This window comes from Rhinichthys klamathensis, unplaced genomic scaffold, assembly GCF_029890125.1.
Source record: "Rhinichthys klamathensis goyatoka isolate OS25496 unplaced genomic scaffold, OSU_Roscu_1.1 h1tg000059l_1, whole genome shotgun sequence".
NCBI lineage: Eukaryota > Metazoa > Chordata > Actinopteri > Cypriniformes > Leuciscidae > Rhinichthys > Rhinichthys klamathensis.
In genome coordinates, this window is record NW_026606604.1 from 4588937 (window position 1) to 4607634 (window position 18698).

Sequence of the window (18698 nt, forward strand, 5' to 3'; positions counted from 1 at the left end):
ATGAAAAGCAATGCAAACGAGTAATTTTGAAAACCACAGTATTCATGCATCATGTGTCATGTTTATTATGGATCAGAGAAAGACATTATAAAAACCTAGAAGTAAAACAAATCAGACTAAGGAGTCTGTTGGCCAAAGAAGTCAAATGAATAGTGTGTTATTGTCATTTTTGGAATGTAAGCAGGTTGGACAGGATTTAAACATGCTGATAATCTCCAGATATGCCTATTTGTTTCTTCAAAGGCAGTGGATAGAAAATCTGGCCCAGACTTTTGATAATTTCCTGCCAATCTGGGGGGTGCAGAGAGCCAAGATAAATATGACATCAAATTCCATTCATAGCTGAAAGAATAGTCTAGATTGCTTCACACCTGTCCCATACCTCGGAAAACCCCACACATCACATCTATCCATCTATCTAGTTATCCGTCTAAACAAACTATTTGTCTGTCTGTCCAAAACAAAACAGTAGTGCGGTTGAACTGTATGTAGGCTAGGTTAATATAAACTCAGTAATGTCTAAAAGTTGTCCAATGTCTCATTACCTGACCCAAAGTGACCCTCCATCTCTGCACCATCAGCTAGCATATTCATAGACCATTTGATATTTAGATTTATATAGATGTATAAGGGAAACTGTTTATCTTAAGTAATCTGACCATTTTCCAATTCCATTTAATTTCCAATAGTAGAATTGAACAATTGAACTATTCATTCATTTATAGTCTCCCAATTAATACGCGTGTATAGATGATAGTAAATATAAATGTACAAAAAAGCTAAACATTGTTTAAAATAATTTCAGACTGAGTAGCCTACTGACCAGAACCAGTACATCACTGAACCTGTCAATCAATCACAACGCGCATGGCTTTCTACTTTACTTCTGACTTTGTTTTTCTTCTTTTTGAGCTTAATTTATGAAATAGCTCTATTCCATATGCAAATCTATCTATTAAATACATTCTTTTTTTCTTGTCTGACTTGTGTAAGACAGCTGCCAGGATTTGCTCGTGAAGTCTCGCCCTCACCTGGTATTGTCACGCGTGATGCGCCTCGAGACATCCTAAATTCGCGGCTCTTTTCCCGCTCCTAACTCCATCCAACCCGATCCGAGTGAATCAAATCCCACTGTTGGTCGACGCGGGCTTCTGTTGTCGAGAATTATCACGAACAGGTAACACAAAAAATAACAAAGCAACGCAGTTTCAAGTGAGGGAAAAGTTAAAAAGACAGCTTCTGTGGTTGAACAAAAATGTTGTGACACTCCCATTACTGTGAGAACTTCATGTTTCCAAAAAGAGGATGACACGCCTTCCTCTATTCTACACTGAGTGACTTTTCAGTCACCAACTACAATACTGACGCTTTTCTATAGTAATGATGATATTATATAGCTTTTCTGTTATTATTATCTGACATTGTTGCTTAAGTAAATTATCTCATTGGTTTTAAATCAACAATTCTAGGTTGTTTTCTCTATTCCCTGATAAAAATTAATTATGGCTATGAATGAAATTACTTGTATGAGATAAATAATGTGAGGTGATTTGTCTGTTTTTAAAAAGCACACTTATTGTCTTTTACCATGGTTACTCCAGAAAAGTGATCTGGTGGCAACTGGTTCTTCTTTTAGGCACAGCGGGGACCAGGATGTGGATTCAGACATTTCCTGGACCCTCGGCAGCCTGTCAGTGGAGGTAAAACATGACCATCTGTGCATGCCTTGTGTCGGCCCATCAGGGTTCTTCTCACTCTTTCTCAAGGGTCAGACACCCTTGCTGGTTTCAGGATTCCTTGTTGCAAGCGATGCTAACGTCACACAGACAGCTCAAATATTCCATGACTTAGCTTTTGTCTTTGCGTAGTGTGCCTTTCACCTGACTATGTGAAATGCGTCAGAAGACAGAAAGTAATTATCTTTTTAAGCTGGATACATTTTATATTAAAGCAGTAGTTCACCCAAAAAATATAAAGTACTTGCTCAATGCTGTATAATTTTATTTTTGATATCAAAAGGTGATGTTATGCAGAATGTACAATGAAAGTGAATATGGACCAGGGGCTGTATAGCTCCAAATATGGCAAAATCTCAGTAGGCTGTATGACATTTATATCTGCATAAGTCCTGAGAAGCCACATGATTTTTTTATTTTTTTTTTATAACAAAATTTGTTGCTATAAATTAGGTTAATGACACAATAGGTATGTTTAATTTTCATCAATCTGAATGAATCCAATACTATTTTAGATTCTAAAAGTTATTTTTATGAACACTAAACTTTGCAATTAGATTCACAAATTCATTTGCTCCATTGTATCGATTGAGGGGTTACGTGAAGGCTTTTCAGTCCGATTGAGGTGCCAATCTGATTACTAACAGATTATTTGGTTGCAATGTAGCTAATGAGACCAAGAAATATTGGTATATTCCTTATTATTATTGTATTTGTTATTATAGTATAAACTAGAATAGGTAGGGATTAAGAATTGTGAGAGCACAGGTGAGGAATTAGTGAAATAGATTTTTAATTTTTTTCTAGTAGGATGCAGTTAAGTGCTCACGGAAGAGATGTTTCTTGAAAATTGTCAGGGATTGGCTGTCTGGATAGGATTGGGAAGGTCATTTCACCAGCAAGGAACAGTGAATGAAAACATCCTTGAGACTTTGTGCCTCTCTGTGATGGTACCACAAGGTGCTCACAGACCGGAGGCTCCTTGAGGGCACAAATAGGCAAGAGTTACAAGAGAGAGTGGAGGTAGGAGGGTGCAGAGCCCGTTGCTGTCCTGTAGGCAAACACCAATGTCTCTAAATTGATGCGAGACACAACCGGAAGCCAGTGCAGAGAGATAAACAGCGGTGTGACGTGGGCTCTCTTGGGTTCCTTGAAGACCTGTTGAGTCACTGCATTGCGGATCATGATTTGATGGCACATGTTGGAAGTCCAGCCAGAAGAGCATTGCTGTAGTCCAGGTCTGGATGAAAAGTTGTGTTGCATGCTCAGTTAGGAAGGGCCTGATCTTCCTGATGTTGTAAGCCATCACACAACTTAATGAATGACAATGAGGCTGAGTAAATGATTACAGAACTTTCATTTTGGATGAATTACTCTTTATATAAATATGACATTTTCATGTGAATAGAATGTGATGTGGGTTGGTTGAAAAACGGACCTTGAAAATGTTTATGTCTTTGTGGGTGAAAGTGACAGAGATAAATGATGTACAGAGGAGCACAGACCGGTTTAACATCTATTTCTCTCTCCTTAACTCTCCACTGTGTAGTAGCTCACACACACACACACACACACACACACACACACACACACACACACACACACACACACACACACACACACACACACACACACACACACACACACACACACAGACAGACAAACAAAGAAACATGTAAAAATAGCCCTCACACTTACAGCGGATCACCTTTTCAATTTCACAGGGTGTGGATCCCTGGGGCCCCTTTATCTCTTTTTACCTCTTTCTTTTGCCAAGCTGTGCAAAAAGCTTAGTATATTGTTAGTTGTGTAATAAGTTTACACTATTAAGTTTATTTTTATTGATTGATTATGTTTTATATAGTTAATTTCTTTCTGTTTTTTTTTATTATTTGTTTGCAGTTTGATTTTATGTAATTGTTCTAGTTAGCTTTCATTTGTTTTTATTTCAGTTTTAATTTGAGTAATTGTACAGTTTTTCATTAGTTGTTTTATTTTCTAATTTAGCTTAATAACAGTTAATAAAACAATTAGTTAAGCTAGCTTTAGTTAGCTTTAGTTAACAATAACAAATTTGCCTGGAAACTATGAATCTTTCTTTGAAAAATGTCTAGGTTTAAATATAATGGATAAAAAAATATATGTAGGAAGTGAGATGTATCATCAACAGAAGTGTGCGTATTGAATAATGCCTTCCTTTTTATGACTTCCTCCTGATGGAGTTGAGCTTTTCAGCAGACCACGTTTCCATGGTTACGGTACGAATCACGCCTGAGAAAATGCTGAAACATAAAGAGTAGTGATGCACCTCTATTTTCGTTCTCGCTTTTTTTAGCATTCTTTTGAAAAATAAATGGTTGAGTTAATTTTGCATATAACCACTTTTTAAAATATACCACGCTATGAGAATATACTGTGGATGTTTTCTCTTATCTGATGTATTTTGTAAGCTGTGGTTGCATTACATGAGAATGGTATTGTGATGGAGGAAAACTGACCTGCACAGAAAACAGTATTAGGTTACTTTGGTGAGGAGGCACGCCCTTCCAGAATGGTGTCCTCTTCTGTAATCTTTGCTCATGATCAGTGTCTGTGGGACTGATTAGATCCCACCCACTGCCAACTAGGATTTAAGTTTGGGAATGCCACAGCATCTGCGTGACTGCCAGTGGGGTAGACAGAAGGAATTGTGTCATGTGAAATGCAACACTTTTGTGTAATATTTGTCTCAAAGAAGGGAAAACTCCCTTGTCCTTGTGCCTTTTTTGCACATACTCTCACACAGTCATACTGCTGCTCATATGGCTCTTGTTGCTGTAGTAATGAACCCTTTACTTATGCAGCATGGTAATGACAGTAGCAATTTTCACAGCTCTCTATGCTAAAGAAGTCCTCTGAGAATCTGAGCACTTTCAGTTTGTAGAGGTTGTTGGTAATGTCACACTGTGTGAGTCGTTCCCAATTATGTCTGTGGATTCCTTTGGTTATACTGTAACACTATTAACCCTCATAAAAGTTTCACATGGCATTGTGTTTCATGCTTAATGTCATGCACCTTTTTTTCCAACCAGTTAACAATATCTACAAGTGGCCACTAGATGGCAGCATGCTGCAAAACTGAAAATAGAGCAGAACAATTGATTCGATTTACTGTTTAATAAGGAATAAGACAAACAAATGATGTGTCATCGTTCACTTTTCATTTCAACCTCTTTTTATTTTTATTCTTCTGAAATTCATAGAAACATAAAAAAACAACAATCATCTCCAGAGGCATATCAGTCAGGTAGAATGCATGTACTCTAGGCTAAATTTGTGTATGTATTTGTGTGTGGAAGCCAGTGTGGGTGTACAGTAAATACTTTCCCCCCTCATTCTTCCCACTGGCTTTGACATCTTCAAAGGGCCTTGTGCCAATACTGCTTCAGAGCAATCATATTTGGGCTGAGTAAAATAATGGAGGTGTTGTACAAACAAAATGAAAGGATGTAAGCCTGAGTGGATTTGTAAAGCAGAGGTATGTGAAGGACTGGGCAATGAATGTTCATATCCAGCAATTTTGACAGAGGAGGCAAATAAGAGATCTTAATGATCATGAACTTTTAAGCTTCATTTATAAAATGAAGATCATTTTATGTCCATGGTATTTCTCTTAAAGGGTACACGCTTTCAAGTACATTCAAGTACACATAACTGGACCATACTGACATAAAACCACACTGCTGATCCTACAAAATGAAGACAGATAGATAGATAGATAGATAGATAGATAGATAGATAGATAGATAGATAGATAGATAGATAGATAGATAGATAGATAGATAGATAGATAGATAGATAGATAGATAGATAGATAGATAGATAGGAAAATGATTACACTGCACACATTTTTTTCTAAATTTTGTTCTTGGGTCTTAATTTACTTAACCAAAATTGCACTACATAATTAAGATAAAAATAATATTTGTCAAAGAAATAAACTGAATGCAAGGTTTATTCTCTGAAACCAAGCCTTATTATTTGATGCAGTTTTGATAAACAAAAGTAGGCTACTGATAAAAAAAAAAAAAAATCAGTATAGGGCCTGTCAACAAAAGTGCTGAACAAACAGGATTGATGTATTTCAGTGCTTTTCAGAGACCAGTAAGTTTTATTTACAGTGCTGTTCTGAGATCAGTCAGAGCTGAGTGCTCCTCTGAGATCAACAGCATGCTGAGATCAGTGAAAGCTGCAGTTGGGTTGCTGGTCTGAGATCACTCAGAGATCTTAGAACACTTTAATTAAATTGTTGAGAGAATCATTCAGGCTATACTTGGATTAGTCTGAGAGAGTATTGAATACTGGCTACTGCACTGAGATCAGTAAAATCAGCTGTGAGAGGCTCTAGGACTGAAAATATATAGGGGCAGATTAAATTAGCCATATAGGTGTGTGTATGTCTCATCCAAATGCGTGTGGGTTGTGCAGCGCTTCAGAAGTACTTCTTAGGAGGAGAATGGAGTAGTTGATGAGGTTACGGTGGTCAAGTAGGTAGGGAATGGCCAAAAAAACTATTTTACAGCCGCCACATTAAGTTTGAGTGCAAATGTGTCTAATCATGTACACGTCTAACTGTTTTTTCCCCCCCCCTTTTCTTGTCCTTTATATGATTATCTGGTGCATGCTATGCATTCAGCAACATTTCACAAGCTGCAACATAACCTTTCTATTCTGCCACAGACATAAATGTCATTGTCATAGCGATAAAAAAAACGATAAGCCCCCCAGCTGCACTAAAGCTAAAGGGGATGCTGTTTTACCTCATGACTGATTTGACATCAGTTGCTTTTGGAGCCAAGGAGAATTTGAAAAGTGGATTTGATTGGCTAGATGCTCCTTTCCTATGCTCTCTTTATGCCCCAGGTGTCTCTATATCTCTTTTTTTGAAGCCTCTCATACACAGAGGGCAAAGTAGGGTGAAAATGAAGGGACTCATGCATATTGATGAAGAGCGCTGTCTGTGACAAGGTGATTTTCAGCATTTTTAGAGGCAAACAAAATAAGCAAGGAGCAGCAGGGATAAATCCTTCATAGATTATACTCCCACAGCAGTGCAACTTAATTGGTAACCATTGCCCTTATTGAACTTAGGGGATAGGGAATTATACAAACACTATGCAACTAAACTGTGCCCAGAGTTACCATGGAAGCAATGCACTGCATACCAACGTGTCAGCAGAGTCTTGCTTCTGTGTATCTCTCCAGCACATACCCCCTTCAGTCCTTCTCTTTTTCCCCCGCCCATTTTTGTTCTCTCTTATAGATTCCTTTATACAAGATCAGCCTTAAATGCCTCTGAGACATTGGTTATGGTGGGGGTAGGGACTTTCACCATGGTCAGACGGTGAAAATATTATGAACCTTCTGATATTTTCAAACGCTTTGCAGATTTAGTACCACTATATCCCAAAAATATGCTCTCACCAAAACCTCTAAGAGGGGCACATTAAAGTCATGGCTATCAGCAGATATGAATATGGCTGCTTAGTCTTTAGCTTAGTGTCCTTGAAAGTCTTGTTATGGTTCTTGGGGCATCAGAAATATTGTGTAAGTCTCTATCTATGCTTTGTCAAAGCAATAGCTTGTTACTGTTTCTGCTCTACTGCTGCTGTAATGTTGCAGACCAGAGGAGCCCCCCTCTGTGATTATCTGCAACTGTGCAGCAGTGTGGTTCATCTGGCCTTCCTCGCTCTCATTGAGCTGCAGCAAACCTGCTTAGGGCTTTTACCATGAAAACGATACACATACTGTAGCACTAAGGGCTCAACCTCAAACTCATCTACTGTTTTTACCATCAAACAAAAGCCTTGTGGGTTCATACTTGTTTATGCTAAAGTACACCCATAAAGTACTTAAAAGCCACCTCTGGCTTAATTAAGTATAGGAACTGGAAGCCCAGCTGCACAAAGGCTGACTCTCATATCTAAGGTCTCCCTCTGTCACCCCCTTGGGGGTGTTTTGTTTTTTTCTCTCTTGTACATCCTCCAGCCTGCCTCTCTTTTTCGGGCGTATGGTCAGACAGTGGTAATCTGATCAACCACACGTGTGCTGTCCCCCATCTCCACGCACTCAATGTCTTCACTGTTTTCTGCAGCATCCTTTCTCTCAAGTCGATTTTTCTTAGAGGGAGGAAGGAAGGTGAGCAGGACGGGGACAATGGCCAAACAGTGGAAGGCGGTGATGATGGCGGTGAGAAAGAGGCACCTGAAGAGTGTGCGGGTAAGGTTTGAGGGCACGGCCGCAAGAGGGAGTAGAGCTGCCCCATAACACAAGTAGCTCTGAAGGGCAGGAACTCCATGTCGCTCCAGAGCCAGTTTCACCCAGCGTGTACGAGTGGATTCCCGACCTAGAGCAAATGCAGATACTAGCGGAGCGCTGGAGTCCACAGCATAGTTCACCCCGTAGATCAGACACAGCACTGAGACGCAATCCAACTCTACCCGCCACAGAGTCATGAAACCCACCAGCCCGAACTCAACAGAGGCAACCGTCACAGTCAACCAGGCATTCACCAGTGGGTCAGCTGCCAAGAAGGTGGAAAAGAAAAGCAGAAAGAGAGCAGCAATGCAAGAGTTCTTCAGCGGTGCTCCAACCGATGAGGCATAACGGTCCAAATACACAAAGGATGGATTGAAGATGATGAACTTCACCCTGGAGGTCAGCGACAACTTCCTCAGTGTGTCCAGTAAGATTGACATCTCTTCTCGCTTGTTTTCTGTTGTCTTGGCCACGAGAAACATACGCGAGGCCACCACATCAAATTCCCCATCCGCACGTTTGGCAAAGATGATATCGTCTGAGAAATGCACATAGCAGGGTTGGCTTAGAAAGCCAGACCGCAGGTGGTCTGTGAAGTTGCTGCGTGACAGGCTAGTGGTGATGTTCAGCCCGTGAAGGTAGTTTAGGTAACTCTCGAACCAGGAGATGCGTTCAAAACCTTTGGTGTACTCTAGTAGATCCTCTTGCACGCTGGTGTTCCAGTACTCAATGGACTCATAGATATAGAAGCCAATCACGGGGCTATAACTGCTAAAATACCGCTGTTGGGCACGGGTGTATGCTATAGTGCTTGTTTCTGTGGCAACCACATTACTAAGATCGGAGCCTTCACTGACCTGAAGGTAGCCCATGAGGGCGAAGGAAACATAGACCAAGTAGAAAAGAACCACAAATGGTTTGACATAGGTGTTGGTGATCCAGTCACAGTAGTACCGTTTCATAAAGGCTACCAGCAGGTGACTCTCGTAAGCACGCAGGGGTCCTGCATCTGTGCCCTCCTCGTTGTAATGTGTGTACATGAGGAAGCGGTACCATGCCGGCTTTTGCTGCAGCAACTCAGGCTTCGGTACGCGCCTGCAGAATAGACTGTGACGGTAGTTGTTTTCCAGGTAGCCGGCAAACACCAGGTTGGAGCCATAGAAGGTGAGGATGTAGAGGTAGTTGAAGAGAACTGAGATACAGGCGTTCTGACAGAAGAGACGCACGGCCTCAATGTTTGTGAACGGACTTGCCCCAATGCCGAAGGTTACTACGTGCAAGGCTGTGCTAGCTGTGAAGGGCAGCATACAGTCTGAGAATACAGCAGCAACCCGCTCCTTCACATGCTGGTCCTCGCGTGTCCGTCGCCAAGACGACAGCATCTCAAATGTGCCAAACAAGCCATGACCTGGAAGAGATGAAGAGAGAAAATATGTCTTTCAGCGATTTATAAACCTTAAATATAAAACGTGAAGTGGAATGGTCTAAGCGACACTCGGAATGATTTTGGCAGGCAGCTCTTTCAAGTGACATAAATGGCTGCTGGGAAAAGAGGAGACGTAAATAATTGAACAAAACGGTGACAAGACAGTCACTCTGCAGCTGCATCGCAACAATGGATATCTAAGAAAAAACAGATGCTCTCTTTCTTCTGTTCTGGCACTGCTGTCAAAAAGTTTTAGCATACATGTGTAGCATTTGCACATTCATCAATGAAATCAAATTCTAATCAAATTCAATTCAATCTAATATATAGGCTTTTCAGTCAATGGAAAAACACCATTTCTAATTTATTGCTCATCATCATCACCACCAGTGGAATTTACAGGAAAATCCATCAAAATAAAGAAAGGATCCAGTCTTGAAAGCAGAGGGAAGGAAGCCTCTTGGCTATCACCACCTTTATTTACAGAGTATGATCTAACAATAGCCCACTCTGTCCTCCTCCATCTTCACAGCTGATTGTAGCTAAATAAATCTCAGTCACACTCCCACATGATAGCCACATGCCATGCAAAATTGATCTGATGAAAGGAGAAAGCCTTATGGATGTGAGGAAGGCTGACAGCCCCTGTAGCCTTGGGACTTCATAGGAGCACAGAAGCCCAAGACATTAGACAAACTGGGTCAGTCTACTTTTAGAAATTGACATAAAGGAACCCAGGGTCCTACGATTGAACATAAAGTCTGTATCATGATGAAGCTAACATTCTTATACTACAACATTTACACGTTTAACTCGAGCATTCACATCTTTTTTTTTTTTTGCTTCCGTGTTTTTAGCTTTCTACATCACTCGCTCGTGCAGGCAGAGTGAGCAGATGGCTCTCACCTACAGTTTTGCCACGGCATCAGTGACTCATCATTCATGACGGAGGTTCCCTCGGTCAGATATTACCAGTACTGCCTCTCACAAAGACCTGGGATGTGTGCCTGGCACAAAATCTAGCAGTCACCAGACAGTGCTGACTTGAGGTCGTGGCCTTCACGATTGGACTCTAGTGTTTTGATTTCCGGCAGAGCTAAAGATCTCAACTTAAATTATACGTACGTGTAGATGGTTGCTAAACTACACAATCAAGATCTGTCAGTAAGAGTAAACAAAGTGAAAGAGAGAATGAATTTCTATTCTCATGCTGGTTTCTCCTGTTTTCTCACACTTCGATTTTAGTCGTTTTCCTCCACACTAAAAGAACCAACAATTTCATTTCCACTCGTCTCAAAAGAAAAAATACCAATGTGACACACAGACTGATTCTCAATGTGCAAGTCCTTTATCTCCTGAACATCTTCGCTCATCTCCCCCTTTCCTCTTAATAAACATGACAATCTTAGCAATTATGGCCTATGATATCTCCTCCTTCCATCTTTCCATTATCATCAGAGGACTGTCAGATGATTCCAGTTGACAGCTAATATCCTTGTAATGGAATTTGTTTTAAATAAAAGGCCGGTGGCTTACAGAGATAAGAGCTATTGTTTTGTCAGACATCTGTTATGATGTAATTATTACAAATATCCCTGCTTTTCTTTGAACCCTATTCAATCCAGTAAGAGCAGCCTGGAATGACATTAATATGCAGCGACACTGGGCGGCTCTAGCAAGTTCTGTTTTTACATTAAGAAAGTGCTCTGCAGGAGAGCTCTGCAAGGAGATGCTGTCACTCCCAGGCTGCAATTGGAAACCAGCGGGGTGAATTCTGAGATCGCTGATCTGGATTGGCACAATTGCCTAGGATTGAACTGTTGGAGTGTTATAAGAAGGACACAGATGTCAGTCGTCTTGAGATAGAAATGCATTATTAATTTTCTGGAGTGGGTGGCACAGGGTCAATCTAAACGCATAGTCTCGTCTCAGCCTTCGTCTATTTTTCCAAGCCTTCGTTTTTCTTTTCCATTTTTTCTTTTAATTTCTCTGTCTTTAGCCCCAGCCTGTTATTTTCTCAACAGAAGCCTCCTCCCACATGTGGCACTAATTGCTGTGTAAGAGATGGCCAACAAGAGCAAGCGAGATGGATGTGATCTGTCGGGATGCATGTATGCGTGTTGGTAATTATCGCAAGATATCTGCTTGTGTGAATCTGTTCCACAAGCACACAGTTGATTCACCCAGAATGGCTCATGGACAGAAGACAAAATAAGGGGTTGGAATTCCTCTAAAGGCTGTCTGTTGGGCTCTATTAGGAATTCCTTTGATGTGGAGCGTTTCATTTTTAATGATACACCTCGACAAAAGTGCAGTGCAGAGCTTTGCGGTCAGTCAGAAGGTGTACTCGTTTAACCTGACAGTCACAGTATGTAAATGGAAGATCAAAAGAATGGAACGAACATGCAAACCGCAAAGACGACTAGCAACTAAAAAGAAAAGAGCACATGATAAATATACCATTAAAAAATATTGGAGGATGCTTTAAATTGATGAACATTAAAGACTTTTACACTGTTACAAAAACAATCTATTTCAAATACACGCTGTTCTTTATGTATATAACATTCTATATATCAAGAAATCCTGTAAAAAAACAAGTTTCCTCAGAAATATTAAACAGCATAACTGTGTTCACTATTAGTAATAAGAAAAAACGTTTCTTAAGCACCAAATCAGCAAATGAGGTTGTTTTCTGTCGGATAATGTGACACTGAATACTGGAGTAATGGCTACAGAAATTTCAGCTTTGCAATCATAGGAATAAATTACATTTTAAAATAGAAATTAAAATAGAAAACCGTTATTTTAAATTGTAATCCAATTTCACAGTATTGCTGTTTCAATGTATTCCTGATCAAATAAATGCAGCCTTGGTGAGTGTAAAAGACTTCTTTTAAAGCGTACAAAATTTGCATAATAGGATGACAGGGAGAAATAATATAATCTCACCTAACATGACAAAAGGGATGCCCAGGTATGTTGAATTGTATTTCCCTCCTGTGAGGTTGAAGATGCCCGCAGAGGTGAGTGTAGCAAGGCTGACGGTCACCAGAGCCAGAAGGCCCAGCCAGGGCTTTGTACGCACACAGTCTCGCATTGAGCAGCACAGCATGGCCAGTGTGAGACACGCGGCCAGGCTAAAGAGCAGCGGCCGCTCTGATACACGACTGGTCCTTTGGAAGTCCCTCTGAAGAGAAGAGGAGGTAAAGGGGTTTAGACTAAGCTCCGGATGAGCCTCTCCAAAGTTCTCCAGCTCCCTGCAGAACAGCAGCTCCCAGCTGGCCGCCACCACTTCGTTCAGTGGGCTGGCCGCTTGCAGGTAGTACGTGAGTTGAAGGGCTCGAGCAGAACGCACCCCGTCTCTCCCTCCACCTGCCAGTACTCCGCCCAGTTGGTGCCCAATGTAGGCCTCCCGCCCATCTTTGAGTTTGGTGATGGGATAACGCAGAGGGGCTACTGAATGGTTGGATGCACGTGCCGATCTCATCTCTTCCAAAACCCGCAGGATGTCGTCCACAATGCAGCTCTTGCTATCATCCAGCAGGCAGAGGTGGGCAAAAGTGTAGTTGAATCCCAGCATAGGAACCTGGATCTGAGTGATTGTGTTGTGTAGCTTGAGGTGGAAAAAGAGAAGGATAAAATGTTTTACTAATACAGACAGGTAATAGATAAAAGTTTTTTTTATGTTTTTGTAAGAAGTCTACTATGCTCAACAAGGCAGAATTTATTTGATCAAATGTTAAATGTAATTCAAAGCTGGATGACAAAGCTGAATTTTCAGCATTACGCCAGACTTCAGTGTCACAGGGTCCCTCAAAATCTTTATAATATGCTGATTTGGTACTCGAGAAACATTTATTATTATCAACGTTGAAAACAGTTGTGCTGCTTAATATTTTTGTGGAAACCGTGATGCATTGTTGATGAATAGAAAGTTCAAAAGAACAACATTTATTTGAAATAGATTTTTTTTGTAACAAGGTAAAAGTCTACTGCCATTGATCAAATGAATGTGTCCTTGCTGAATAAAAGTATTCTTTTCTTAATTTCGTTTAACAAAACGTTTTGAATGGTTGTGTATGTTCATGCACACATTAGGAATAAATTTAAAATAAAACCTTTAATACTCGAGAGTAAACTTTAAGTATTTGATTATGTCACATTTCATAGCATTCAGTTGCTACTATCTTGTTGCCAGGCAACAAGAAAGCATGTTGCTGCAGGAAGAGTGTGCCAACAAGACAAACGGAACATAAAAGAAAAACTTTTTAGACTTTCTTCAACAGGAATCCATGTGAGAAGCGGATTTATTGTCCTCTGAGGTCAGTGTCTCTGCGTTGTTAATGTCAGACTGATTAGACTATGTCAGACTCAGATCACCGGGGGAGGCTACCTCCTCCAATCCTCCGGCCTCCTCGAGCAGCAAAGAAATGTCAGACACACACCGATCAGGCCTCTAATTGCTCAAGCTTGATAATTAACCCTCAGTTGGAGACTAAAGCATGACATTGCATGCCCACAGTCTTTATGCATATCAACAGACAGAAAAAAACTATATATTGCACAGAATATAATCACCTCAAATCCTTTGAACCATGATTTTTCCTTCTTTCAGAATCAGATCAGATCTTGACATACACAATTTTCACACTCTTTTAAATCGTGGATCAGCAGAGGAGAGCTCACCAAAGGTGGTCTATGATACAGCGAACAAGGTAATAATGAGACCTGTTGTGTTGTGTGTGTGCAGGGAGAGAATATAAAGAAGGTTTTATTTCTGGAAAATGCAAGGCTGTGGGAATTTTAAAAAGTTCTTAAGATGTGGTTGCTGCTTGCGGCTCAGGCTTAGTTCAATTAGCTTAAGAAAATTGAAATGAATGTTTTGAGTTAGAATGGATGAGCCTAAATGCACAAGAAGTGAGTACTTTGCATCAAATAATAAAGAGTCTATGCTAGCAACATTTCACTTTATGTAAAGCCACAATTTCAAAATTTCACAAAAAGAGGTCAAGTGCTCATTTGATTTTTGCCTGAAGTTAAGATCTTTTGCCAGTACAGTATAAGCAGAAGTTGCTAGCATCATATTTCATGTTGGTTGTTTCTGGGGGAGTGAATTTGGGATCTGAATTGGGAAGCTGTGTTACAGGAAGAAAAAGTAGGCCACAAAATAAAACTCTGACTGGCACATTGCATGAAATTTTTCTAATATAAAAAGAAAATCTGCTGGAGAGCTGTGGGAAGACAACTTTTATTTGAAATCCAGTTAATATTATAGCACCCGTTCCACAGAGGTGTTAAAATTACAGATTTGTTCAATTTTGAAAGGCAGACTTTTGTCAGTTATTCTCCCACTGATTCCTGAATACTGGAACAAAAAAAGGGACTCATCAAAATAAGTCAAGCAATTTTCAGCTTTTTTATAAGTTATACAAGATTTTGTTTTCCAAGTAATTAAAATGACTTAAACATCCAAGTTGATTGTAGCCTATACTTAAAAAAATTTAAGGCAGACACTTTTTTTTTTTTGTATCCACTTGATTTCCTTTACATGTTTTACATGTTTAGAAAGACTAACAAGCTTCAAAGAAAAATGTTGTTGGACGTGCCAAAAAGTAGCCAAATCAACAAAATGTTGATTCATGGAGTCTTCACAACACTGTAGCCGTTCAAACGTGTGAAACAAAGCAAATGACTCTAGTGAAATGTTGCTCACCTTTAGGACTGTGTTGACGTGGTGAGGGTCCAACACGCTCCCCCTGCGCGAAGTCACGATGACCCGGCCATATCTCCCGGGTGTTTGCAAGTCCGAGTACAGCGTGTGTTTGGACCGGTTAACGGGGAACAAACTATCCACCAAGTTCCCCTCGATCTTCGCCAGGCTGTGTTTGGGGGCTAACAGGTACTCCACGTTTTCCTCTATGCGGTATCTGCTGAAGCTCGCGCCCAGCAGGATAGAGATCAGCACGGGCGCGGAGGCGAAAAACACCGGGTGATTGGCGACAAAGTGGCCCAGTTTGTGGAATGATGTCCTAAGCCCTTCGTGCAACACTTGTCGCAACATCCTAGAATGCAGCAACAGCGCAAGGGCGATGAACCAGCATCAGCATCAGAGATCCGGAGCATCAGTGTTCAACCCACGCAGCTGGATCACTGAAATGATGAAGCGTTGCGTTGAATATCATCAGGTCCTGCTGGGTCAGAGACATCTTGTTAGTACTGCTTTGTTATTTACTTCAAAAAGAGAATTCAGAATGAAAATGCATTCGAAACTCTACAACGTAGAGGCATGTGGTAACACCAGTGTGCGAATTAGCCTAATCAGTGACTTTCAAAGCGGACGACTTTTCTTTCAGTATTCTGTCAGTTCATTTTGGGGCGCAGTCGGTTGAGGTTCGTCTCACGCAACCCAAATGGTCTTTAGCGCCGCCAGTACAGTAGCTCAATTATAGCCTACCTCCAAAGACATTTTAAACAAAACGCTAAAACGGTTTGGGATATGTAAAACTACAACGAAACGATAAATAATGGAACAATTATGATTTACCACCCCACAGCGATCGAGTAGATATAGATAACGTAAGTTTAAGACCCCTCAACCCATTTGTTTTGACGTCGTTTGGGGTTCAAGCCTTATGGGGTCAACATTATACCCCCATCCCCACCCCATAATTCGCACTCATGGGCAGTAGGCTAGTGGTCACTTTCTAAGGGAGCGACAGGTTATATTCATAGACAAGTGAAAAAAAAAAAAAAAAACCTTAAACCAGCCTGACGAGCTGAAAAGTGGCCAAAACCTGGCTGGTTTAATTGTTTTTTTTTTTTCGACAAGGAAAGAAATGTGGTTCTGAATTATTACCAGTCACGTCTTGCAGTTTCATGCCATCTGAGAGACCCAATTTCCATAACTGCGTCGTTGATCCGAGTGCCAGAGGTGATATTCTCAATTCTCGTAGACTAATAGAAACGAATCACTTTTCTCTTTGAATATGTCCACAGCGTCTTGGAAAGGATGAATCCAGTACGGTACCTATAACAGTGAACTGGTCATGTAGCCTACTTACAAACAGTTTCAAATGCGCAAATACAGTTTTGTATATTCCATTATCTATGAGGTGCGTGTCATTGATCCATATTAATCCCGTACCGCGCCCAGCACGACCGTTATCCGCTGTTACCAGTCTAAAAACACGAATCTCCACCACCGACCCGCGGCGCAGAATGCGTGAGAGCTCCGCGCAGATCCAGCTCGGCCACTTGTGTGCATTTCCTTACCGACTTAAGACATTCGTTACTGCGCTGAACACAAGACAGGTCCGCACAAAAAATATTCACGAACGAACGAGATGCGGCACTTAAATGCTCAGTTACGGAGCTGATTCAGAAGTTCCAGTTTCCCGAAGAGCCGGCCGGTAAATGCCGCCGGTGCCCCCACCCCCATTACACCTAATCACGGGAAGCTGTTTGTGGAAAGGAAAGCTTTTCTGATTGGTCTGTTAACGTTAGAACATACAACACGCACAGAGATAACGATTATGGGACGGAATTGTATTTTGTGTGACAGTCTATAGAAACTGTTTGCAATTACCCTATACTAGGCTACTAATTTACACGTACAATTATTGTCTCAGTACGCACATAGCATACTTTAACTGATCATCTGATGAGCGCTTTACACTCTAAAAATAAAGGTTCTAAAAGAGGCTTTTCACAGCGATGCAACAGAAGAACCATTCTGGCTTCCCCAAAGAATCTTTCAGTGAAAAGTTCTTAAAAGTGCAAAGTGCAAAGAACATTTTAGAAAAGCCAAAATAATCATTTGTGCAATGCAAGGTTCCATTTATTTTTAAGAGTGTGTGAAAGACATAACACATCTTTATACCATGCAAAAACAGCTTGCCGTAATGAAATAAAAACATTTAGCATTTGCCCTCTACTTTTAGTCAACACCCAGAAAAGTATTACAGATGCAACAGACTTTGTACCAATATTTGCCTACAGAGGAGGAAAAAAGTGCTCATAAATGAAAGCCAGTAATAGGCTTGATTCAGCACCATGGACAGAGACGATTACAGTACCAGTATTGACCAGTTTGGTCTTTTTGGATCTAGAATTGAAGATGAAATTGAGGCCCATTATGTCAATACACTTGAGAGTTTACCATAATCTTTTCCTTCTGACGTGCTATTGATATTATTCTCACAATTACCCATGTTCTCCCTAAAATTTTGACAATTTTTACAGATTCTATTTTTATATATCCAGAGGAAGTTCAATCACGGCCAGGGTTAAACTGTCCCAGCTCTCTCAGAGTTCCTCAGACAGACAGACAGTCTCTGGCCAACAGATCATTTAATAACAGTGGAACAGACTGCTGAAGTGCAGGGGCACGGCTCTGGATCTACCCATGCATGTCTAATCAAGTACTGAGCCCGTGATTCAGCATGGCTCCCCTACCTGGACCGCTCCAGTGCATTTTGCTCTCCTCGGAGAGTTATTTGATATCACATATCCATATTACACTTCCAAAAGGGTTTTTTGGAACAATGCCTTAAGAAGAACCATTTTGGGTTCCCCAAAGAACCTTTCAGGGAAACAGGTCTCAAAATAGCATTTTTTTTCTTAGAGTGAAGAACATTTTGAAAAATCTAAAAAACTTTAACCACTATAAAGAACCTTTTGTGCAATGGAATGTTTTCATGTTAAAGGTGTTGGAACCATCGATGCTAATATAGAACCTTTGTAGCACAACACAACTATATTTTGTATGTGGTTTATTTGAATCCACAGTGAGGTTGTTCAAATAGAAATATGTTTTTATCTTCCTGCATCTAACCTTTGACCATGCTGTAGACACAAAAGCTGGGCTTGTAATGATCATCACTGTTTTATGGTTATTGCCATGGTAACGATGCCTTCTGTAGCCCATGCTTTGCCATAACGTTCCAGCAAACTGACAAAGAGTGGTTTCCATGGTTACAGCTTTAGGGCACCATTGTGACTTCACAGCTGAAAGTGCTGGTTGTGTTTAATGTCTGTAATACCTGTCTGAGTAAATGTTTGGACTCATATTGTATTATTGCTTCTACAGTATATTGTGCTGGCATTATATGGCACTAGCAACATCAAAGTAATGGGTTTGATTCCTAGGGAAAACACATACTGGTAAAATGTGTAACTTTTACGTTGCTTCGGATAAAAGATTCTGCCAAATGCATAAATGTAAATCTATAAATGTT

General features: G+C 40.5%; 1 protein-coding gene across 2 annotated transcripts; it reads right to left on the reverse strand.

The window, feature by feature from the left end:
* Positions 1-7066: 7066 nt before the first annotated feature.
* Positions 7067-16915, reverse strand: ptchd1 (patched domain containing 1). Of its 2 annotated transcripts, none has more exons than XM_056249079.1 (4): positions 16319-16915; positions 15176-15650; positions 12412-13075; positions 7067-9441 (listed from the first exon to the last, which is right to left on the reverse strand). In XM_056249079.1, exons 2-4 carry the CDS (start codon positions 15521-15523, stop codon positions 7790-7792), a joined length of 2664 nt encoding a protein of 887 aa, XP_056105054.1. In that variant the 5' UTR covers positions 15524-15650; positions 16319-16915; the 3' UTR covers positions 7067-7789. The 2 variants fall into 2 exon arrangements, with proteins under 2 accessions (XP_056105054.1, XP_056105055.1); XM_056249080.1 differs by having other exon boundaries at positions 15176-15653.
* Between the last annotated feature and the right edge of the window lie 1783 nt (positions 16916-18698).

Bases quoted from the DNA above. Each gene is read 5' to 3' on its own strand.
- ptchd1 (XM_056249079.1), bottom strand. From the start codon at position 15,523: ATGTTGCGACAAGTGTTGCACGAAGGGCTTAGGACATCATTCCACAAA. The intron at 13,076-15,175 runs GTGAGCAACATT...TTCCACCTCAAG, and splicing joins ACGTCAACACAGTCCTAAAG to CTACACAACACAATCACTCA. The intron at 9,442-12,411 runs GTGAGATTATAT...CATCTCTTCCAG, and splicing joins CATCCCTTTTGTCATGTTAG to GTCATGGCTTGTTTGGCACA.